Raw genomic sequence first — 25423 nt, forward strand, 5'->3', positions numbered from 1 at the left:
GGGGAAAGCGCTCCGCCGGGGCGTGAGCATCTACGGCCAGCCGCGCGCCTCGGCGTCGGGCGGAGCGGAAGACGCGTGGAGCTGTGCGAGGACCCTCGGGCTGTGCAGGTCTGTGCAGGTCGGAGTCCCTCTCCTGTCCTTCGTGTGGGCCTCCGCACCTTTGCGGGGACCCGAGATCTGCAGGGAGTGGATACGCCCTCGGGCGACGGCGTCTCCCGTGAGCGGGCCCTGGGCCCCCAGCACGGGCACTGTGGCACTCTTAGGATCTTGCGGGCCCCCTTGGAGAAAAGAAAAAAAAGCAGCGACCCAGTTTCGCCCTAAATGGTTTTCGGTGTTTTGCATACCCCCAGGAAAATCAGTCCTGGCAAAGTTAGTCCTCTATTTTACATATTATTGTTATCATTATTATTATTATTATTTTCGCTTTTAGAGCCGTTTCCGGGAGCTGATGGAGGGAGGAGCATCGTGCAAACCGTGCAGTGTCTTTAACATATTAAGGTTCTGATTGTACAGTAAGCACCGGAACCTGTGCTTTATGTTTAATTTGTTTCTTGACAGTGCAGGACCCGTGAAGAAGTCTGGGAACACGTTAAGGCACAAATTCGACCGAATTGGGTGATAAAAATCGCCACCTGACTTAAAAATCACAACATTGAAAGGATTCTTTTATATCCAAACCCATGTGTGCCATAGAAACAAAAACAAAAACTGGTGTTGGCACAGTTAGCCAGCCACTTGGTGGTGAGGTTGGAAAAGGCCCACTCATCCTACTGAAAGGTGGAGGTACAGCAGATTTAGAAAACGTGGACGTTCGACCTGGATTTGTATTATGTAACCAGGTTCTTTGAATACTCCAGGAAAATTTTTAGGTAGTTCTCAGTTGGCCCACAATGTATGATAGGAAAGATTTCTGTAATGACCCAATGAGAGGTGAGTCACTTGTAGTGAGGACCCTTTCCCCTTATTCCCGTGTTTTGAAATGAAAAATAAGTGGCCTGAATTGCCATTTGTATCTTGGGCAAAAGACCCGTTAAGGATAGCTTGTCAGTTATTTCAGTAATTAGGCGCAATCTGGAAGCCCTCTCCCCAGCACCTGAATTAGCAAGCATTTGTTGAATTCCTCCTACAGATAGGGAGATAGGGAGAGATGACACCAGAGTTCTCCTCACACCACCAACGGGGAAGTAATCAGGTACTGTCACCCTCCTGATGAAAGCGGAAGACTGGAGTGTAGCCTGCTTCCTCTGGCAGGTGAAAACAGGATGATGAATGTGGCTGGCAAATTATTCCGTACTCTCCCAGATTCCAGCCTCCCTGTATGCCCAAACCCTGGGAAGGGCTGAAGTGGAGTCTCTGTACTGATGAATGGGCATGTAGCTCAGAATGCATTAACACTACCTGGGTGTCTTTAAGTGGAAGACATAAAGGCTGACTTAGCCTCACCCAGTGGGAGAAAAAAAAAAACAGGGTCATTTCTTCTTCCTGGTGTCCCATTTCTATGCATTTCTTTTTTTCCCCAAAGACATTAAGTGGCCACAAAGGAGAGGAAAATTCAACTCTTGGAGACTGCCAGGGAGGAATGCTTCCCTAATAAGTTCACTCCAGATGAAAGTACATTTTTCCCTGTGAAAGATGCAGAACCAGTAATAAACATGCAGAGCCCTGACTTGGAGACTAAAAATAGGTTATGGGCATGGTAGAATTGATGTAACACGGTAAATAATAAGTTTGGAGGGAAAAGAAGGTAGGAGGCAGTGTTAATTGTTTTCAGTCTGAGTTGAAGAATGATAGATGTGCTATCAAGGTAAAAATGTTAGCATTTCTCTCTCTTTAAAAGATTTTTGCCACACCTGGCCGTCCTCACTTTTGGCTCTGGGCTTAGGGATAACTCTTGGTCGTGTTTGGGGACCATCATAACACTGGGAATGAAATCACAGTCAGTAGTGTGCAAGGCCAAGTGCTTTACCCACTACACTATCTCTCAAGTCCCCCAGATGTTAGCATTTTAGAGAGAAAAAAAAGTCACTCCCTCCCACCCCCCGTAATCCCCATGATTCCTTTTGCACATATTTGAAATTAACAAGAATGTTCTGGACTTTTTTGAATAATCAAGTTTGCAACAGATGTTTCATACATATATGAGAGAAACTGCTAGGTCAGGAGATGTGCCTGATTATAGGGTTTCAGGACACATCTCCTGATTATAGGGTTTCAGGACACCTTTGAGACAGCTGCCCTTGGCTTAGAACTGCTGGCCTCTCTATGTGCCTTCAGTCATAGAGAAGAATAGGTAAGACGGGGGCTCAAACATTTCCCTTTTCTGTTTCAGATATTTGTGTTTGAGTTTTGAGGAAGAAGGACAAAGGGCATTTACATAGACTTCATTAATAACCCTCTCCCAGCCCCAGAGGAAGGACATTTATTTTAGGATTCCCTAATATGCATTAGTTGTCTAATGAATAAGTGAAGTACAAGGGACTGTTTTGGGGCCTCTCAGGCCTCTCAGGAACCACTTTGAGGTTCCTAGAAGAAATCCTTGAATATTGAGGCAATCACATTGACATCCCAGTTATTGATGGAGCTCCAATATGTTGGAGGCCTTTGGTGGCACATATAAACCCATAAATAGCTACTAGAATACTGAGGAAAGCAGAGTCAAGTTGAGTTAGTCTAGCCCAATGTCTTTTTCAGAATGAACCCCATGATCTGAATAATTGAAGACTAAACTTAAGACTAAGTCTAGTTGGGCTGGAGAGATAGTTCTGTGCACATGCTTTGTATACAGGAGACCTCAATTTGATCCTCAAGCACGACGTGGTCCAAAGAGGGAGCTGGCGATAGTTCCCTGAGCATCACATCACCCACCCCACCTTAAGCAGTATTGGAAAACACACAGAATTTAAGTCAAAAGCTTAGCTTTCTGGGTGGAAGAGCAATGATGAGACCTCCTCTGGCTTGTCACCTTTTATTGGTCTAGAGAGGTTTTATAGTTCTGATTTCCAAGACTAATAAGATATCTTCTCAAACTCTTAAAGCTTGTCTGACCCTTAGAATGAATTATTGATCTTAGGATATTGTTAGGCTGGAGCAATAGCACAGCGGTAGAGCGTTTGCCATGCGCACAGCCTGCCCGGCCGAGCCAGGTTCAATTCCTCCACCCCTCTCGGGGAGCCCAGCAAGCTACCGAGAGTATCTCGCCCACATGGCAAAGCCTGGCAAGTTCCCCGTGACGTATTCAATATGCCAGACACAGTAACAACAAGTCTCACGATGGAGACGTTACTGGGCTTGCTCAAGCAAATCAACGAACAACGGGAGGACAGTGCCACAATGCTACAGGATATTATTATCTAGTTCTGTGAATGGATACTAGCAATCTGAAAAATACCCAGTATTTTGTCTTAAGTATGCATTTTCTAAAGATAGGTCCAGACTCTCATCAGATCTTAAAAGTCTAAGATCCAAGAAAAAGTGACAGCTTAATATTTTGCACTTAGTTGTTCATGGTGTGTTCACAAAGACAAAAGAGGGTGATGGGAGGGAACCGGAAGACACTGGTGCTGGGAAATGTACACTGGTGGAGGGATGGAAATACTGTATGACTGAAATCCAATCATGAATGGCTTTCTAATGCTCTAAAAAATTAAAAAAGACATTTTTAATTAGGTGATTGGAGTTGGGGTCAGAAATAGATGCTTTTCTTTTGTGAGTTAGGAAGAAAGGATGAACTGTCTAATATCTTTCTCTGAGCGACCCAATGTGTAAACCCCTAATTAGTACATCAAAAATATTTTAATTTTCTCCTTGGATAATTTTGGCAAATATACTGTACTTTTCCTTCAATGATGACCACCTTTTTTTCTTTGCATCTCTTTGTGTCTCAAGTTTATTGCAATTTGCAATCTATAGAAAGATCCTGATGTTAGTGTCACCAACTTCTTAGTAAATTATTTTGTATATTATGTTCCACTGGACTTTTTGTTCACTTTCTATTTGGGAGACCACAGAAAATTTCCTGTTGCAGTCACAGCATTTCTTTTGCCTGTGTTTGGACTCGAAAGTGCCTGGGTTCTCATAGTTAAACACCACAATGCCAAGAGGCTTTATAAGAGGATCATTTTACAGTATTGGAATGCATACCAAATCAGAAAGGGCCCAGACTCTCTCCCTAGAAAGATACTATGCTTACAAAGTAGTTGAATAACAGTTTTGGCAGTCATCGCACTATTTTTGAAGAAAATATTTAAGTGGAAAAATTATTTCACTAATCATATTGAAGAATCTGGTGTTTAGCTTTTTAAAACAGTATAAATTTTTGAACTGAGTGGACATTCTGAAATCTGAAAGAGCCACCTTTAAGGATATTTTACCTTATTATATATTTTACCTTATTATTATTGGTAGTAGATACCTCATTTGAATGGATATCCAGTAATATGTTTTTCAGTGTGTATTTGAAGTTGGAGAGGAAACGACCTTAAAGATAAGTGCTAGATGCACAGGGTAGATTTCATCAGATCAGTACTAGTTTCATAGGAACTTTGTGTTTTCATTAGAATTAAGATTGGGATTTAGAGTGATATAACATCAATTCAAAGTCAGAACCTAGAAGGTTGAGTGCATTCCTGTTGATACTAACGTTGGACCACTATACTCTAAATGTGAACACAATTGCTATGTCTGTTACTAAAAAGATTGTTGGTACTAAGAGCATTTTTCTGTTGCTATTTAAAACTTTATAATATTTGTTAAGAAATAGAAAAGCTAGCACACAGTTTTAAGTTGAACGATTTTCTTTGTTGAGACAGCGAGTAAAATGTTTTGTTTTTATTTTACTCCCCCCCCCCCACTTTTTTTTTTAATTTCACCTAAATATATTTCAGAAATAGATGTTAAACCTCGGTTCAAGTAGGAAACAAAATGTCTCTCAGTCCACCCAAATTTCTCAAAGTAAGGGAAGAAAATAATTCCAAGCTTGTGGAAATACAACAGTCACAAAATACTTCGATAGCTTTAGAAGATCCTCTTCAAAACTTGTGCTTGGCGTCACAGGAAGTTCTTCATAAAGCTCAGCAAAGTGGGAGATCAAAATGCCTCAAGTGTGGTGGTTCAAGAATGTTCTACTGCTACACATGCTATGTTCCAGTTGAAAATGTACCCATGGAACAGATGCCACTTGTGAAGGTTGGTAAGAAATTTGATAGTTTGAAAGTAAAGTAAAGTAAAGGCCCTCCCATTGATCGTCGATTTGCTCGAGCGGGCCCAGTAACATCTCCATTGGAGACTTTGTTGTTACTGTGTTTGGCATATTGAATACTCTCGGTAGCTTGCACAGCAGGTATTAGGCTTCTCTAAAATTTATTTTTCTACTAGTTTGAAAGTGGAAAAATAAATTTTAGAGAAGCCTAATACCTGCTGTGATATGTGATGTTTGAAATTAATGTTATAAAGATGAGTTATATTAATAGAAACTTTAGTCCTATAGACTAAAACATAAGTTATTAAACTTATGTTTTCTTATCTCTGAAAGAGACACACATTGTTAAAACAACTGGTACTACAAGAGATAGATTTATAGATTTTCTGAAGGAGCTTATAGAATTATAACAGGTTAATGGTCCACTCTTTTAAAATATATCTTAAAGGAACTAAGTTTTATATCCTTTAGCTTTGTGGTTCTTTGTGGTTCACATATAGCCCCACCCTGTGTGTGTGAAGATATCAATAACCAAAGCTAAAATAAAAATTGAAAAGACTACAATATATGTGATAGGTTATGTAATGTAGCACTGTAGCACTGTCCTCCTGTTTATCGATTTGCTCGAGCATGCACCAGTAATGTGTCACAACTAATTGTGAGACTTGTTGTTATTGTTTTTGGCATATCGAATACGTCACGGGTAGCTTGCCAGGCTTTGCTGTGTGGGCGAGATACTCTTGGTAGCTTGCCAGGCTCTCTGGGAGGGGCGGAGAAATCGAACCCAGGTTGACCGTGTGCAAGGCAAATGCCCTACCCGCTGTGTGCTCTTGTACTTATTAGGATGCCATAAAATCAATAAGGTTTGTAGGAATTCTTAAAACTGCTCTTGGTACAGTACAGAAGTGTGATGATTTGGACTCATAGCTGTATAACTTACATAATAATGATATGGATTTCTATTTTTAAGAAAAAATTCTGTGTTAAATCAGTTGGAACTTTTTTCCATCATAGGATTAACACTATCAAGGAGGAAATTTGAATTTGCTTTACAATTCTAATTCTTAATATTTTAATCATTAAAAAAGTATTGGGACAGCTACAGTACAGCGGGTAGGGCATTTGCCTTGCACACAGCCAACCCGGGTTTGATTCCCAGCATCTCATATGGTCCCCTGAGTACCGACCAGGAATGGTTTCTGAGTGCAAAGCCAGGAGTAACCCCTATGTATCACCGGGTGTGACCCAAAAAGCAAAAGCAAAAGCAAAAAAAAGTCATTATTCACTAATCCAGAAATTTTAAAACATTCCATTTTAGTCTAAGTCAATCAAATCATTAAATATATGTGTATTTGTGTATATATGTGAATATATATTGTGTCCAGACTCCGCACCAGCCTGTGAGGCGGGTGACAGCCCTCCCCACCCCAAGGGACCCAGCCCCGGCAGCCGACCACCACTACCTAACCACTGCCACGCTCTAGGCCACTTTCCGGAAAAAATATAAAAATATATGCCTCTCAGCCTGGCAAGCTACCAAGAGTATCCCGCCCACAGGGGCAGAGGCTGGCAAGCTCCCCATGGTGTATTCGATATGCCAAATACAGTAATAACAACAGGTCTCATTCCCCTCACCCTGAAAGAGCCTCCAATTGTTGGGAAAAGATAAGTAAGAAGAGGCTACTAAAACTTCAGGGCTGGAGGAATAGAGACATTACTGGCACCTACTTGAGTAATTCGATGATCAACAGGATGACAATGATACAGTGAAAAAAGTATGGCTTTCAAGCTGTTGAGTCTGTTTTTCAGACCTTACTGTGTTTCTTGCTATTGTAGCCTTAAGTATTGTCTTTTTAACATAAAATTTAGAATATCAATATGTTTTGTTCACAGCTTCCATTGAAGATTGACATCATTAAACATCCAAACGAAACAGATGGCAAAAGTACTGCCGTACATGCAAAACTTTTAGCACCTGAATTTGTAAATATTTACACGTATCCTTGTATCCCAGAATATGAAGAACAGGACCATGAGGTAAGCAGATTTTTGCATTTTTTTTTTACAACCTTTCACATTGGATATAGCCATGGATTTTAAACTCCATTGTCTTTCTGAACGTTAATACTTTTCTTGAGGACATCAGGATTTTCTTTACATACCAGTAAGCAACATTTTGATTTACCAGTATCTTCAATGATCAAATGATCCTAGATTTTAAAATCTATTAATGTATTGTACTTTTTTTCTCTCAGTTCTTTAGGTTTTCACTCTGCCAATATTACCAGGACTGCTTTTATTTACTTTATTAGTGTGTGTGTGTGTGTTCGGGGCACAGGGGGACATTCTATTTAAAAAGGCAATTTTGTAAGAAAGTTAAAACACCAGTTTGTGAGATCACTTGATCACTTGACATCCCATTACTCATCAATTTGCTTGAGCGGGTGCCAGTAACATCTCCATTTGTCCCTGTCACGTGCTAGTGTAGCCCAAGGGCATCTGCTCGTTCTAGGAACACAAAGAGCCTCAAAGCGATCATTTAGCGTCTTGACAAAGAAGTCTGACCATCTTGTAGGTGGGCGGCCACGCGATCTTTTGATGTCCTGTGGAATCCAGTCAGTAATGGCTCTGGTCCAGTGGTCATTTCCAAATCTTATTATGTGTCTAGCCCATCTGATTTTCAAAACCTTGGCAAACGAGACAGCGTCCCTGATTCTTGACCATTGATGGAAGTCAGAACTCTGGATTCTTTCTCTCATTTGAGTGAAGCGTCATACTCCAAGCATAGCTCTTGGTCTCTGAGGCGTGTGTTAATGCAGGAAGAACAGAGGAATCGAAGAGATATGCCCGGAGCCGGAGGTTCTTCATTCTCTTAGCTATTTCTTCGACGTTCCTGAAGGCATTCCAAGCCACTCTCTTCCTCCTGCGCAACTCAGGTGCCAGGTCATTCATCATGTTGACTTCTCGACCTAAGTACACATAACTGTTGAATTCAGAGATGTTCATTCCATTGAGAGCGAATGGAACATCAAGAACAAGACCGTTTCTCATAAACATTGTCTTCATGTGATTGAGCAGTAGTCTGACCTTTCCATACTCATGGTCGAAGTCGGCCAGCATTTGTACCACTTGGCTGATGTTTGGTGTTATTAGAACAATGTCATCAGCAAAACGGAGGTGGTGTAGTTGCCGACCGTCTATCTTCACTCCCATTCCTTCCCATTCCAGTCATTGCCTGACGTTGTCGAGGGTGGCACTGAAGAGTTTTGGTAAAATGGTATCACCCTGCCGAACCCCTCTTTTGACATGGATGATCACGTCCTTGTAGAATGGTGAGATCCTGGTAGTGAATTTGTAATACAGCTCATGGAGGATCCTGATGTATTGGATTTGAATGCCCTGTTTGGCTGGGGCTTCAATGACCACTTTCATCTCAACAGAATCAAAGGCCTTCTTTAAATCAATGAACATTAGATAGAGCAGCATCTTGAACTCCTGAAAAACCTCAATGAGCTTGGTTACTGTGTGGATATGGTTGATCGTGCTGAATCCTTTTCAGAACCCCGTTTGCTCACATGGTTGTCTTTCATCTAGTGTTCTGCCAATCCTATTCAGGATGACTTGAGTGAACAGCTTGTAGATGACAGACAATAGGCAGATCGGGCAATAGTTGCCAATGTCGTCTCCCTTCTTGTACAGTAGTACAATCCTGCTGATTTTCCACTGGGATGGAACCTTGCATTCAGACAGGTAGTTTGTGAAGAACCGAGCCAGTATATTGATGAGTACTTACGGCAGGTTCTTCAGGTGTTCAGATCTGACCTTTTCTGGGCTTGGTGCTGTTCGCTTCTTTACGGACAAAATGGTGTGTCAGATTTCGGAAGGGAGAACATTGGGAATGACCTATTCATCCTGTGGAATTTGGTATGTGGGCAGGTAGACGTGGCTATCGAAGAGATCCGAGTAGAAGTCATGGGTAATCATCTCCATTGCCTTTCTGGAGATGATCCATCAGGATGTTGGAGAGCAGTTATCTTGCTCTTGTAGTTGGCGAAGAACAGGCGGGCATTGTGAATGCCTTTCTCAGCTTCTGCCGCATCTACCAGCACTGCTGCTCTTCTCTCTTTGAGGTCTTCCTGTGTCGCTTCTCTGCACTGCTTTGTGAGCTCGAACATTCGCTTGCAGTTGCCTGAAGCTTGTGCCAAGCCACGTTGGCAAATGAGCTCAAGAGTTTTTGAAGACATGCGTCTTTTTTGCTATCTCTTTCTCAGCATTCTTCGTGCAATCATGGAGGTGCTGAACCAGTCAATCGTATTCCTCGTCAATGTTGTCAACGACGGCATCTTCCCATGTTGCAGCCATAGTGCCAAAGAGCCCCCAGTTGGTGGTCGTTCTGGGAGTTCTCTTAAACTTTGCAGCCCATTTTCCCTGCTCTGTGAAGTAGAATTTTGCATGAAGGAAATGGTGGTACGATCCCATTTGGAATTTTTTATCAACAGTGACATCGTTCAGGCAAAACTGTTGATTGAATATGATGTGGTCAATTTTGTTGTGGAACCATGCACCAGGAGACTCCCATGTCCAACGTTTAGATTCGGCCTTCTGGAATTGTGAGTTACCATGGATGGTCTTGGTCAACATGATTAACTCAGACAGTCTCTCACCTTGTTTGTTCCATTCTAGGCCATGGGTCCCGATGTGGAGTTCTTTGGCTGATCTTCTTGGTGCTATCTTGACATTAAAATCACCAACAATGATCTTGTAGAAGGTGTGGTCTTCTTTATAGAACTTCTCCAGCTCCATGTAGAACTTCTCAATTTCTCTTTCATCATAATTGGATGTTGGTGCATAGACAACGAAGATAGAAACTGCCGGCAGTGAGCCACATGTATTCAAGTGTAATCATCCGATTCGGGTTGTTAGGCATTTGAATGAATCAATGCTTTTGGCCAAGTTCGTGTTGACAAGGACACCGACACCACCAATGCCTCTTTTGTCGTGTGTTCTGAGGAACAGTTCTTCTCCAGTATCAAAAACAGTGTGATGTGATTGATGCCTTCTCGTCTCAGTCAGACAAATGATGTCCTATTTGATCTTTCACGCTTGTACCATCAAGTCCTCAATGGATGCATCTGATGCCAGCATATGTGCCTCGAAAGTACAGACAGTCATTTTTGTCCTTCTTTGTTTTGGCAGCCTAGTTCAGCCTTAAGATTTAATCAGTCTTTCCTTCCATCCTTCTTAACGCTGCCATATTTGTTGCTCTTTCAGGGTCAGGGGAGTAAGACCCATAGTATTTACTGGTTTTGGCATATTGAATACACCACGGATAGCTTGCAGGCTCTGCCGTGCGGGCGGGACACTCTCAGTAGCTTGCCAGGCTCTCTGAGAGGGATAGAGTCTTTTAGGGCGGCCTCTAATTCCCCTTGCAGATATTCCCATGGTTCAAACCATATTTGAACCCTATCAAATATGGTTTGAATTTTGTGAGGATAAATTTCATTAATGAGAGCAAATACAGAGAACTAGATTCTGCTGAAGTTGATAAGCCTACTTTTACTTATTCTTCTCCATTCGTCTGCTTATACTACATAGATTATGTTTTGATCACGGTCACGGTCCTCCCGTTGTTCATCGATTTGCTCGAGCGGGCCCAGTAATGTCTCCATCATGAGACTTGTTACTGTGTTTGGCATATTGAATACGTCATGGGGAGCTTGCCAGACTCTGCCGTGCAGGCGAGATACTCTCGGTAGCTTGCCGGGCTCTCCGAGAGGGGCAGAGGAATCGAACTCGGGTCGTCAATATTGGCCGCTTGTAAGGCAAACGCCCTACTGCTGTGCTATCGCTCCAGCCCATGTTTTGATAAATGTGAAAAAAAAAAAAAGATTACAAACATTGAAATTTCTTCAAAAGGACTGAGTAAGGTGGGATTTTCAGTAATTCTCTAAAATAAAAAATGTTAATATTTGTGACCACTTATAAAACTTCTTTTAGTGGTACAGATATTGTCTTTGCTCATTTTTAAATTATCTCTCTCTTAAAATTTTTGGGTTTTTTTGTGAGGCCACACTCAGCAGTGCTCAGAGCTTACTTTTGGCTCTCTTTAGAGGAATCAGACTACAGTGCTAGATTAAAAAAATATAAATGGTACATTTATATTTCAAGACTATTAAGAACAGTGTAGTATGCTAATTAGATATAAGAGAAATATAGAAATGCATATTGAATATTTGAAAAAGTTTATATTTTTGAGTTTTGCAATTCAAGAGTTTTATTTTTTGATTATTATGCTTTTATTTTTTAAATTTTTATTTATTTATTGGTTTTGGGGTCACACCTGGTGGTGCTTAGGGCTTAACTCCTGACTCTCCACAGAAGCATTACTTCTGGTGGGAGCTCCCTGGACCATATGTGGGTGATTGAATGAACCCAGGTTGGTTGTGTGCAAGGTCCTACCTGTTGTGCTGTCTTTCCAGCTCCTAAATGTTTATTTTTCATATTAAAATTGTGCATGCTTATTAAAGAAAATTTGGAACATAAAGAAAAATAAGAGGCTAAAATACTATGATTCTACCAGCATTTTATTTTTTTTATAATGATTTTTTTCTGGATACTTGTTTTTTTTTTGTTTTTGATTTTGTTTTGTTTTTTGTCCGCAATAATTGATTACATTCAATATTCCAACACCACCCCTATTATACCTTTACACCACCATATTTCAAATTTTTCTACCCCAATCCTCAAAGCATGCCTCCAAAGCAGGACCTAAATACAAAATTATTTATTTTTTCTTGCTTGTTATAAGTAATCTGCTAAAAATTATCCCAAAAAAAGTTTCCTTAGAGGAAAGTGTGTGAAGATTGACATATTTCAACCTGGAACCATTAAGCCCTTGTATAAGAGATTATAACATTTGTTTAAAGTTGAGCCTTGTATTGGATGCTTGTTTTGTGTAGGAAATGTTCAGACATAAGTCTCTAACAATGTAAATAAGGTTTCAGTAAAAACATGCTGAAAGATGGAGGTGTCATAGCATATGGAATTATTTTTATAACTTCTTTTCTTTTGGATTTTGTGCCATACCCAGCTCAGGGTGTACTTCTTGCTCTACACTTCGGGGTTACTCCTGTTTATGCTAGGGGGACCATATGTGGTGTTGGGTATCAAAACCAGGCTTGCCACATGCAAGGCAAACACCCTATCCACTGTACTGTCTTTCCAGCTCCTCTTTTATAACTTTTGAAAGTTACATTTCCAGTTTTATGTTTTCACTAATATATTTTAACAAATAATTTTGGGTATTTTGAGTATGTGTAAATATTTTATAATTATTAAAATAGTGTATGAGTGAAATTATATTGCCAAAGGATATGAATGGTCCAAAACTCTTGATTTAAATAACCAAATTTCTATCAGAAGGAGTTATGTACGCTATTTAAATCTATCAATGAGGCTTTGAAGCGCCATCTGGCTGTTGACTATATCATCTTTTTTTTGTTTTTGCTAATTTTGGGGAGGTGAAACTAGTATTTAATGGTTGTTTTTCAGTGATGCTTCTATGAAGTGGTATATGCTTTGCTTTTTGTTTGTTTGTTTTGACTTTTTTGTGTCACACCCAGCAATGATCAGGGGTTACTCCTGGCTCTGCACTCCGGAATTACTCCTGGCGGTGCTTGGGGGACCATATGGGATGGCAGGGATCGAATCCCGGTCAGCTGCATGCGAGGCAAACACCCTACCCACTGTCCTATTGCTCCAGCCCTGTTTTGCTTTTTATCTTAAAAAATATTTCATTTTAGTTTTCATTATTGAAAATCCAAATCTTTGAAGAGGGGAATAATTAATTCTTTAATGTAATATGTATGATTATAAATTTCCAGAGAAGAATCAAACATTTGCCATTATATATTGAAGCACATATAATGGAACTTAACACTTCACCAGTATTCAGTATTTTATTTCTTAAAGTTTTAAGTCACTCTAAACTTAATCATTTTGAAGTTCATAATAGCACACTACTTACTTAACTTTTCTCTTTAGGTTGCACTTGTTTTTCCTGGGCCCAAGTCTGTCTCAATAAAAGATATTTCTTTTCATCTGCAAAAAAGGATTCAAAATAATATTAGAGACAAAAATGATGATCCTGACAGACCATCTATTAAACGCAGGAAAAATGAAGAACAGGGTTTGAATGACAGCAAATGCAAAGGTGCAATACTGAAAAAAATTATATTTATAGATAGCACCTGGAACCAGACAAATAAAATATTCACTGATGAGAGACTTCAAGGTAAGAGGGAAAATATGTTTTTTAAAATTGCTTGGTTTTCAACTTTCATGTTAAAAAACTTCAGACCTACACATATATTGGCATAGGGGCTGGAGAAATAGGATAATATGTAGGGTGCTAGCCCTGCATGCAGCCAACCTGGTTTCAATCCCCTGTACCATGTATGACCCTCATTTCTGCCAGAGTGATCCCTGAGTTTGGAGCCAGGAGTAAGTCCTAAGCACTGATGGGTTGATGAGTGTCACCCCAAAACCAAACCAAACAAACAAAAACAGTATTTTGGAAGAAACATGACATCAAATTTTTTTTATTTATTTATTTATTTTTGGTTCTTGGGCCATATCTGGCATTGCTCAGGGTTTACTCCTGGCTCTGTGCTCAGAATTCACTACTAGTTATGTTCAGGAAACCGTATGTGGTGCCAGTATTGAATTCCGGTCAGCAAGGCAAATGCCTTCCCCACTGTACTATCTTCTGTGGGTGGGTGGGGGCCGTCCCCAACTTATGTATATCTTTTAAGAATTAAAGACATTCTTCTGCATGGTGCAATATTGTTGCCAGTTTAAGAAAGTTGAAGCTCTGTATATTCTATTGGTTTATATTTATATTTATATTTCCCTAATGAGTTAAGAAATCTTTTGTAGCTTTTTCTCATGAATATACATGATGTAGTATGTATATTCATATTACATTTGATTATTATGTATCTTTAACCTCTTTTAATATAGAACACTACTCTTGGTTTCTTGTTACTTTGATTTTTCTTGAGGACTGGTTAGTTGTCTAAATGCTTTATCATGATTAGAGTAAATGCAAATGTTACTGCAGGGATAGTTAAAGATAAATTCAGGGTTGTCCATGACAATTTCAGTTTATGTCTATTGTTTTGGTATAATTATTAGTAGCATCCCCTTTCATTCTTAAAAATGAACCTGCTTAGATGAAAAATTAAGTAATCCCTAATCATATGGGAAGTTGTATACTTACTGCATCAAATCAGAAGACATATAAATGTAAATTGTTCCATTATTGGTGATAACGTAAATGAATTGATAAAAGTGGTGATTGCAAGTTCTCTCCGTTACAGAGATTTATTTTCTTCTTTATAATTAGAAATCATCTGTGGGCAATGCTTTGAGAATATGAATTATCTATTTCCCAATTGCTTTTCACTGAGTGGTTTTAGTTTTCATTGATGTTTCTTGCCTTAATCAGTAATTATACTGAGGATTACACAATGATGAAATTTTAATTTTGTTATTTCTTTTACATGAGTTAGCGGGCATTCTTATATAAAGAAGAGTTTTTCCTTTTTCTTTTTTTGTTCTCTTTCTCTCCCCAGAACCTTTATTTGTGAGCACTGTGGTCTTAGGGAGTTCCTTTTAATTCAATATATTGTAATCTGTCATGGTTGTATTTTTTTTTAGACATCCATATTGTCTTAAATTTTGCCATTGGGAGTTCTTTTAGTCATTTGTGGCATGGCCTCATAAGTCTTTTTGGTACAACAGGATGTCCTGAGTTCACTTGTACTTTTTTCCTGCCCCAACCCTAGAGTCAATATGGAGCTGTGATTCCTTTTAGTGAAGACTGATGTTAGAAGGGCTGGAGTGATAGCACAATGGTTGGGCGTTTGCCTTGCACGCAGCCAGCCTGGCCGAGACAGGTTCGATTCCTTCTCCCCTCTCGGAGAGCCCAGCAAGCTACAGAGAGTATCTTGCCCGCACGCCAAAGCCTGGCAAGCTACCCGTGACGTATTCAATATGCCAAACACAGTAACAACCAGTCTGAAAATGGAGATGGTACTGCGCCCGCTCGAGCAAATCAATGAACAATGGGAGGACAGTGTTTGTTTGTTGTGTTTGTTTTGATGTTAGAAACTAAAATCTGCTAAACTTACTGGTGCTGCTGCTGCTACTATTACTAGTCTTACTACTCCTACTTCTACTTTACACTGCTGCTGTTCCTCCCTTTCTACTTGTTCTCCTTCTCTATTTTGACATCATTACTTCACTAAACAGAGCTGTGAATTTTAATTCAGAGCGAACATTATAGAGATTTTCTTTCTTTTGTTTACTTTCATCCAAGAATGAAAGATTACTCCCTTATAACAATGATAATAATGATTAAAAGAGTTGTTTACTTGCTCAAGGTAATACAGTTATTACTATGAAGAAGAGAAGTTCATATTACCTTTCTTATTTTTCTCGGACCCTATTCCTTGCTCAAACTTTCTCAATAGCTTCTCTGAAAGATTTATGTATATTTTCAGAATTTTGATGGCTTTGTTAATATACCATGTGTAATTAGAAGGTAAGAGAATTATCTCGCTAGTATTAAATCGTTGCCAAAAGTAGTTTCAATGTGGGAGAATTTGCTTAAGCTATTGTTGAAAATTTATATCTAGAAAAAGTTTATGACATCTATTGCAGTCCGGTTTAGGTTAATTAGGCCCATGTTATTGTCTGATTGGCAATAGATTTAACCAGCTAGCACTGTAGCACTGTCCTCCCATTGTTCACCGATTTGCTCAAGCGGGCACCAGTGACATCTCCGTTGTGAGACTTGTTACTGTTTTTTTTTTTTTACTGTTCTTTTTTTCAAATTTGTCATGGGTAGCTTGCTAGGCTTTGCTGTGTGGGCAGGATACTCTTGGTAACTTGCTGGGCTCTCTAAGAGGGGTAGAGGAATAGAACCTGGGTTGGCCGCGTACAAGGCAAATGCTATCACTCCAGCCCTCAACCAGCTAAACTTACATAAATCTCAATACATTATTTAATATTATTTTGTGTGTGCTTATATGTGTGTGAGAAAGATAGGTAGAAAGAGATCGAAACTGTGTGTGTGTATATGTGTGTATGCACACGCGTGTGGGGTGAGTGTGTGTGTGTGTGTGTGTGTGTGTGTGTGTGTGTGTGTGTGTTGAAAGAGAAGAGCATGTGAGCCTAAAGTTACAGATCTGGAAACTTTGGGGGGCTCAAATTAGGGCCTCACCCATGCAAGGCAAGTCGTCTACTGCTGAGCGACATCCCTGGTTCCTGCCCTGGAAGAATCTTGTTGCTTATGTTGAATACAGGGATAGATCCCTAAGGCCCTGCTCTTTGGCACAGTACCTTGGATGGTTACAGCGGCAAGTTAATCCTCAGTTTGAGGATTTTACTGAGCCATTTTTCTTTATGATTACCTTATATGGCAGTTGAAAAGAGCAAATAAAACAACATAAGTGAAAACACTTGAAAAAACTATAAAAGGAATTATTGAGGTACAGTTCAGAATCTGTTTTCAGAGTGTCTGCCTTTGTGCTTAAGGCTTGCTTAAAAGCATATTTGTACAAAAATTCTATTGTTCCCAGATCACAAAGAAAATAGATTTCAATTCTGTACTATATCACAGACTTTAAGAAGAATTTCTTAATCTTTTAAAATCATGAAATAAACAGATTTTAAGAGCCAAGTATCTCTACATGTTTTGCTTTAGCCCTTGTCCTTTCTGGCTCCTTATTGCAGCATGGGAAGTAATTGGAGCCCTCTGCATGTTTACAGTGTCTGATACGTGAACGCCAGTTTTCAGATAAACCTAGCTACTTCATAGGAAACATAGGGTGATTGTCATAAATCATTGCCTTCATATACTAAAAGCTTTTAATCATTTGATGAGTTTAAACCCAGCAGAGCAACTCAACCTCGTTTTAGTAAATTAAATATAGTAAATTATAATGAATGTGGGAGTTGAGTTCCTTTAACAGTGCAAAAGCATAGTGTTTTACCACACTTTACAGAGAAATAACTAGATATTTTATTGCTGGAGGGTGAAAAAAGTTTGAAACTGTAGTCTAACACATACCACTGGTGGCTCATGCTTTACTGTGACTTAATACAGTTCTGTGTCAATGAGTCAAACATAAAATGTAAGTGTAAAGTGAAGAGTAATATACATTTTTTTCTTCTTGTGCTGTGATATTTAACTGCCTATATCTCCAGTGAATTGCAGAATAATATTTAAATGTTAGTTTATCAAATAAACCCTTGTGAAAATGGGTAAATTTAGACCAGAGAGTACAATGAGTAAGGCATTTGCTTTGCACATAACCCGTCTGAGTTCAATCCCCAGAACTCCAGCTAGTTCCCCAAACACTGCCAGGAATGACCTCTGAGTACAGAGCAGCAGGCTAAGCTCCGAGCACTGCAGGGTGTGATTTAGTGACCAAAAAATAAAATTTAAAAATTGGTAAATTTAGTTATGCCACAGCCTAAAATAAAAAATGGCATTAGTAAATAGAAGATGCAGGTGGATAACTCAATTGTAAATGACTTAACCCTCTGCCAACAGGTCCAAGATTTATTTGAAGTAACTGTCCAGATGTATATTTTGTGTCCTATACTGCTTTTGTGTATACCTAATATATTTAGAAAGTATCATGCTTGAAATTGGGATTTGAGGAATTTATCTATGCTCTTAAAAATAAAAATTCCTTAAAGGGGGCCAGGGAGATAGTACTGGGCTGTTAAGGTGTTTGCTTTGCATTCAGCTGACACTTGTTTGATCCTGGCATTGTGTGTGGCTCTCCCAAAGACCCATGTATTCCCAGGAGTGATCTCCGAGCATAGAGCCAGGAGTAAACCCCGACAACTGCTGGCTATGGCTCAAGCTACCCCCAACTCCCACCAGATAATCTTTAATAAAAGTTAATTATTTGTGTCACACACTCGGGACTTAAAAGTATGTAAATATATATATGTATATGTTTCTTCTTTTTTTTTTCTTTGGCAGGGCTGTTACAAGTTGAGTTGAAAACAAGAAAAACTTGCTTTTGGCGCCATCAAAAAGGAAAGCCAGATACCTTCCTTTCCACAATTGAAGCCATTTACTACTTCTTGGTAGACTACCATACTGATATATTAAAAGAGAACTACAAAGGACAATATGACAATCTTTTATTTTTCTACTCATTTATGTATCAGTTAATAAAGAATGCCAAAGGCTCTGGAGAGAGAGAAACAAGAAAACTTATCCACTAATTTTAAGAAGCCACTTTTTATCATTTTATTTTCATAAAAAAGTCAATAAAGGAATGCATTGCTTATTCTTAGGAGACGTCTATATGTAATCTACAAGACCACTTGAAAAAATGGTTTCACTTATTTGTTTTTCAAAAGAAATTTAAATCTGATGAAATTTTTAGGGATAATATTTCCTGATAATTCATTTCACAAGGTTTCTACTCATTAAGCATAACTCAGTGTTTTGTTTCTCTGGTTATTTCCCTTTGGGCTATCTGTAGTAGTTCTCAGGAGCTACTCCCTATTCCATGTCCCAGATTGTCTCCCCATGTACTTATGGGACTTTGTGTTGAGGATCAAACCCGGTCCTCCAGCATGCAGAGCATGAGATCAGGCATTGTCTCTAGGCCTCGCTTATCTCAGTTGTATTCCGACACGTTAATGTGAAAATGTGTTATATTTATATCTTAGTAATTAGACATAATTATATATGTGTCAGGAGATTTTTTGTATCTTTCTATTTTTACTACCACCTTTGGAGATAGACGCGTCCTGAATCTGCTTGCTGGAAGTAATTTAGTTGAGATTCATGCTAACCATAGGCAGAGCTGAAATTGTAGCTCCATGCCCTAGTCTTTAAATCCATGTTACCTATGATAGACATTTGTTGCTCTTTATATGAGCCTATCATCATTTTTAGGAAGACATTGATAGAAAATTGGTGTCCTGCCATGGGAATGAACATATAACACATTTTAGCAAGTGAAGTGCTCAGTGATTAATCCAGGGATAAGCGTCTGACCCATTACTTTTTTGATTAAAGATAATGGCTGTTGTAGGAGGTAGGGTTTAAATTTCAAAAGTAATATGCCATAGTTACTGGAAGTATAGATTATGGAATTATCTCATTCTGGGTCTCAGCTTTTCCTTTTCCTTGCTTGTGTCAGTTATTTGCCAGCTTTTTGTAGTTTCCCCCTCCCCTGCCCCCATTTTAAATCAGAAGATACATGCCTGCATTTGTATGATTAATGCGAGGATTCATTGAGTTAATGTTTCCAAGGGGCTTTCAGGAGCATCAGGCCTATAGTAATTGCAATATATTTGTTTCCTTTCACTGTTGTTGACATCTATGCTGCAGGTAACAAGAGGCTGCTTCAAATGAAGCCAGGGAAGGAAAGCAGAATGAAGCAAGAAAAAGACTCAGTCTGGAGGGCATCATTTAATCACTCACTAGCTGTTTATGAATAGGAGTCCCATATGCTGGGTGGCATCTGTTGGCTTCTCCGGAACCATTGCACCCCCTCACCGTTGCCTCCTCCTCCTACACACACACGCATACATACACATATTCTTCCATTCTGTACAATGCTTTGTAAGGTAAGTCCTCTAGCTCATTGACTTTTGATGGGGATCAACAAATGTTAAGCAAAATTAAGTGAAATGGTGTTATTTCCTGGGTTCCTTTTCTGTCAAGTCACCATGAGTTGACTGTGTCTTATTGAAGGCCATAATTTCTGAGCTGGTCCCTATCCCAAGATAATTTCAGGTCCCCTCAAATTTCAGGTCCATCCCAAGATAATTCATTACCCCTTGTTGGCTTCTGTAAACCTATGTAAATAGTGGGGTTTTTTTTTTTTTTCACATCTCTCATTTAAATTGCCCTCTGTCTCTGGGATCCTCCTGCTAAATTTACTCATGTGAATGCTAGAGCTGACTACAAATTTCCAAAGGTATATTCAGTAGGACATAGAACACATTTTATGAAGAAATAAATTATTGGTAAGATTTGCTGCACATTATGTTTCCCTTTTAGAGATTTAAAAACACAGCATAAAATGCTGAAAAATTTTAAAATAAGTATTTTCAATCTTATTTGAGCTAGTATTTCTTAAAATTGTTTTAATAAATACCTAGTATTCTGCGTACATGAGACATTTGAAACACTAATTTAGAACAATCCCTATTATATGTGTATATTTGTATATAGTAACTGAGCTTGAATAAGCTACCCTTAGTTCATACAAATGCTTCAGGGGGAAAACTTGTCTAGTTTCTGAAATTTGTAGTTTTGATTTAGTGAAGTCATCTTTGTATTTACTCCTCATTGTAAGGAATGTGACTTGAACGTTATTAGTTTCATACTATCAACCAAATTAACTAGATTGCCTATTTAGCAGATATTTTTCAAGTGTAAAATTAAAATTAATTTCTTCATATTTAGAACTCAGACTTTAGAACAGAGATGTCTGGAGTGATCCAAGTGGAATCAGATTTAGAATTCCTCCAGGGTTGAATTATGCCTCCCTAAACTAATCTGCTTGCCATTTAACTAGTGCTACAAACCAACTTACTATTAAAAGGAGAAAAAAAATGTCATTTCACTCATTTACCCGACATCTTATAACTGATGTAGAAAAGAATACTACTAAGTGCCGAACTTACAACTTTGGCCAGGTAGAATCTCAGGTTCTTCCCCTAAATATCTAAGAACAATGAATTGACTAGTTGTTTTTCCCTATGGTATGATAAGGGCAAAACTGGCCTTCATTCTTTTTTCCTTATATTCAGGGCTCTTTTTCATGCTGCTCTGAAGTACCCTTATTCTGATTCTGGGCCATGAATATTCCCGAAGGTCCAGTGTGTACTTATTTGTGCTTGTGCTTCTATTGTTGGCATATGCATTTCAGGATCAGCATATTGGAGGGCCATTGAAGCAGAGCAAAGCCAAGGCACTCTGGTCAGCCTAGTGAATCCTACCTTGATTGGTAGCCAGTCTGTCACCAGATACATGGAGTTTCCCAACCAAAATCAGCAAAACTTTTTTTTTTTTGCTTTGCTTTTCGGGTTACACCCGGCGATGCTCAGGGGTTAATCCTGGCTCTGCACTCAGGAATTACTCCTGGTGGTGCTGGGGGACCATATGGGATGCTGGGAATCGAACCAGGTTGGTCGTGTGCAAGGCAAGCACCCTACCAGCTGTGTTATTGCTCCAGCCCCAGCAAAACCATCTTACCTGATAACAGATGTATGAGCAAAGGGCAGTTATTGTTTCTGGAAGCCATATTGTTTATAGTGCAGCATTTTTGTGCCACCAGCTCATCATTAAGGTACAGCAGTCTCATATTTCTCAGCATCTACTCATATTTTAGCCTCATTGTTTCCTAAGCCATCAACCACTTCCTTAGTTAACACCCTTTACAGGGACAAACTGCTGGCAGGCTTGTATCATTCCTCTTCCGGAGCCAACTAGCCGTATGCTCTAAATCTTTGGCTCATCCCAACACCTCTCGGAAGTGTGGCTGGGAGCAGCATGCCACAAGGTTTCCCCTGTTACCATCAAAATAAGCAGTCTGAAAACAGGTTAACTGTGGAAGACTTCAATTGATGACTTAGAAAACAGCAAAACAAGAGCCCAGTTAGATAAAGTCCCCTCTCTTCTGACACACTGTTTTGAGACATAGGTTTTCACATTTCTCTCTTGAGCTGTGTCTTGTGGCTAAGCAAGTGTATTTGTCAAATTTTGGTAGTTTCCTCATGGTTTCTAATGAAACAAAAAACAAGTACTATACATTTATTTTTCAGTTTGCATTCTCCATCCACCCATTACTTTCATTACTTTCATTCTTCCTAACCTGGATTACTCAATCTAATAAAGTGACATTAATTTTTGCCTCAGTTTTATGTTTCCTAGGGAGGTCAGATGTTTTAGTCTGGGTTTTGTGCGTGTGTGTGTTGGAGGGGGAGAACATATTTTTTCCAAATATTTCCAAAATAAAGAGATTGGAAAAAGTAATAGCAGTTCACCCATATTTAGGTGTTGCTCAATAATTGAAGGTTTGAAAGACCTCAGGAGAGGATTAGAGAAACAGTCACTAATTTAGTATGAGTTGTTCAAGACGATCATGACTTTGAACACAGGTGCACCTTGAGCTTCTCATTTCTTTTCATATTTATAAGTGTGCTTTAGTTCAGTGGAAATGCATCCCCTTCAAGTTTTTAAAGACCTTTATTGGTTATACCCTTAGTTGTTTTTTTCCTTTTTGTTATTTTTTTCCTCAAGACCATGGAATGCTAGTACCCTGGATGGATTTGGGTTTTTTTTTTTTTTTTTGTCCTAAACATGTATTAGTTTTTGCGCCACATCCAGCAAGCTTTGGAACTATTCCTGTCTCTGCTCAGGGTCATTTCTGAGGTTCTTAGTGGACCATATGGTAGCACTGTAGCACTGCCCTCCCATTGTTCATCGATTTACTCGAGCGGGCCCAGTAGCATCTCCATTGTGAGACTTGTTACTGTGTTTGGCATATCAAATAAGTCACGGGTAGCTTGCCAGGCTTTGCTGTGCAGGCAAGCTACTCTCGGCAGCTTGCCGGGCTCTCCAAGAGGGGTGGAGGAATCGAACTCGGGTCAGCCAGGTCAGCCTCATGCAAGGCAAACGACCTACCCGCTGTGCTATCGCTCCAGCCCGGACGGTATGGTACCAGGATCAAACCCGGGGCTCTTTGCATGCAGTGAATATGCTCCAGCCTGTTGAGCTATCTCTCCAGCCTATATGCCTGTATTTAATGATCACCCATTTGATTTGAGAGATAGGTTCATTTTCCAGCCCTATCCTTCTGGGACTTCTGTATTTTCGATAGTATTCCACACAATTACTCTCCTTATTTTTGAGCTCATCTCTTATAGTACCTTACCAAAAGTAGCTTATAGTGACCAACTTATTCTTTGAAGTTTCTCTCTCAAAATTTCACGCTTTACCATGAAGTTATTTTCGTTGGCTTACCTTAAAAATAACTGGATAAAAGCCATCACCTATAAATAAGTCATGCATAACTTGGCAAGATACTTGTTTAAAGTCTCAAAAAAAAAAACGGAGGGGAGGGGCTAGATCATAAGGAGTGAATGGAAAACCAAAGGAAACAGAAAATCGGGAAACAAAATAATTGGTTTGTGGAGGTGGGAGGGAAGGAATAAAGGAAGGCAAATACTGCATTCACAGAACAAGAATTGAATATCATGAAAAAAATTAAACAAAAGAATCTGGGAATTAAAAATATGACAACTGAAGTAAATACTGATACAAGACTTGGAAGACAAAATGTAAAGTAATTATAGGAATAGAAAATTGTAAAATCTAGATAAAGCCTAACCTTGGAGTAATAGAAAAGTATATGCTACATGTCAAATTTTGCCAATGAGAACTCTATTACATGTAGCTTTGTTTAATATGGAGCCTTTGATTCAAATTTTGACTAGTGATACAAGAGAGTTTACATGTAGAAGAGAATAAACTATGGATGTCATGTCTTGATGTCTAAGAATCATGAAGAAACAAGATTTTAAGTGATTAAGCAGTGAGTGATTTAAAGTGATTATAACTCTGCAATTATAACAGGAAGGGAGACTTTTGTTTCCATACAACGATTGTCCAGAAGTGATCAATTTGAGTAATTGAAGTGGAAATTATCCTAGGAGAAAAATATCAACCAGAAGTCGAATAGATACATGTGGATGAAAATATTGATCCTATATATGGGGATGAATTGTATGATCTTTGTATCATTTTAATCCCACCAGACAACATACACTATATTTTTTTTAAATTTTATCGAATCACCATGAGATAGTTATAAGCTTCCATGTTTGGGTTACAATCATACAATGATCAAACACCCATCCCTCCACCAGTACACGTTCCCCACCACCAATATCCCTGGTATAACCCCCCTTTCCCACCCTCCCTCTGCCTCCATGGCAGATATGATATATATGCCCATAATCTCTCTCTACTTTTGGGCATAATGATTTGCATAATTGCATAACCTGAGAGGTTATCACAACATACACTATATATTTTTTTAATTTTTATTAGTGAAACACCATGAGATACAGTTATAAACTTACAAAGTTTTGTGCTTGGGTTTCAGTTATACAATGTTCGAGTACCCATCCCTCCACCAGTGCCCATTTTCCACCACCACTGATCCCAGTATCCCTCCCACACCCTTTCCCCCCATCCCACCCTGCCTCTGTGGCAGGGCATTCCCTTTTGTTCTCTCTATCCTTCTGGGTGCTGTGATTTGCAATAGAGGCATTGAGTGGCAATCATGTTTGGTCTATAGTCTACTTTCAGCATGCATCTCCCATCCTGGGAGAATTTTCCCAACACCCTTTATTTGGTGTTCCCTTCTCTATCTGAGCTGCCTTTTCCCTTAGCATCTGCGGCTGGCCTCCAAGCCATGGAGTGAACCTCCTGGTACTTATCTCGGCTATTCTTGGTGAAGGATATACAAAGCACTGGTTGAACTCCACAAGAAGAAAACATCCATCTCTATCAAAAAATGGGGTAACTAAATGGACAGAAATTTTCTCAAAGAAGAAATCTGAATGGCAAAAAAGCACATGAGAACATGCTCTACATCATTAATCATCAGGGAGATGCAGATCAAAACAACAATGAGATATCATCTCACACCGCAGAGACTGGGCCACATCCAAAAGAACAAAAGCAACCGGTGTTGGCATGGATGTGGTGAGAACGGGACCCTCTTCCACTACTGGTGGGAATGCTGACTGGTCCAGCCCTTTTGGAAAACAGTATGGCCGATTCTCAAAAAATTGGATATTGAGCTCCCGTTTGACCCAGCAATACCGCTCCTGGGGATATATCCCAGAGAGGCAAAACAGTATAGTCGAAGTGACATCTGCACTTGCTTATTCATTGCAGCACTCTTTACAATAGCCAGAATCTGGAAAAAACCTGAGTGCCTGAGAACAGATGACTGTTTAAAGAAACTTTGGTACATCTACACAAAGGGGTACTATGTAGCTGTTAGAAAGACGGAGTCATGAAATTATCATACACTATTGAAGCAGCACTAAGCAGTGAAGAAAATGAAATTATTTACCCAGCTGACATCATCCATTCTACCT

At 39.3% G+C, this 25423-nt stretch overlaps 1 protein-coding gene across 2 annotated transcripts; it reads left to right on the top strand.

Annotated features, from left to right (window-relative positions):
• DTWD1 (DTW domain containing 1) lies at positions 1-18577 on the top strand. 2 transcript variants are annotated; one of them, XM_056135401.1, is made up of 5 exons: positions 1-108; positions 4884-5184; positions 7091-7234; positions 13241-13490; positions 18261-18577. In XM_056135401.1, exons 2-5 carry the CDS (start codon positions 4921-4923, stop codon positions 18506-18508), a joined length of 906 nt encoding a protein of 301 aa, XP_055991376.1. In that variant the 5' UTR covers positions 1-108; positions 4884-4920; the 3' UTR covers positions 18509-18577. The 2 variants fall into 2 exon arrangements, with proteins under 2 accessions (XP_055991376.1, XP_055991375.1); XM_056135400.1 differs by lacking the exon at positions 1-108 and adding an exon at positions 279-369.
• The last annotated feature ends 6846 nt before the right edge of the window (positions 18578-25423 follow it).

Source organism: Sorex fumeus, unplaced genomic scaffold, assembly GCF_029834395.1.
Source record: "Sorex fumeus unplaced genomic scaffold, SorFum_2.1 ptg000111l, whole genome shotgun sequence".
Classification (NCBI taxonomy): Eukaryota; Metazoa; Chordata; class Mammalia; order Eulipotyphla; family Soricidae; genus Sorex; species Sorex fumeus.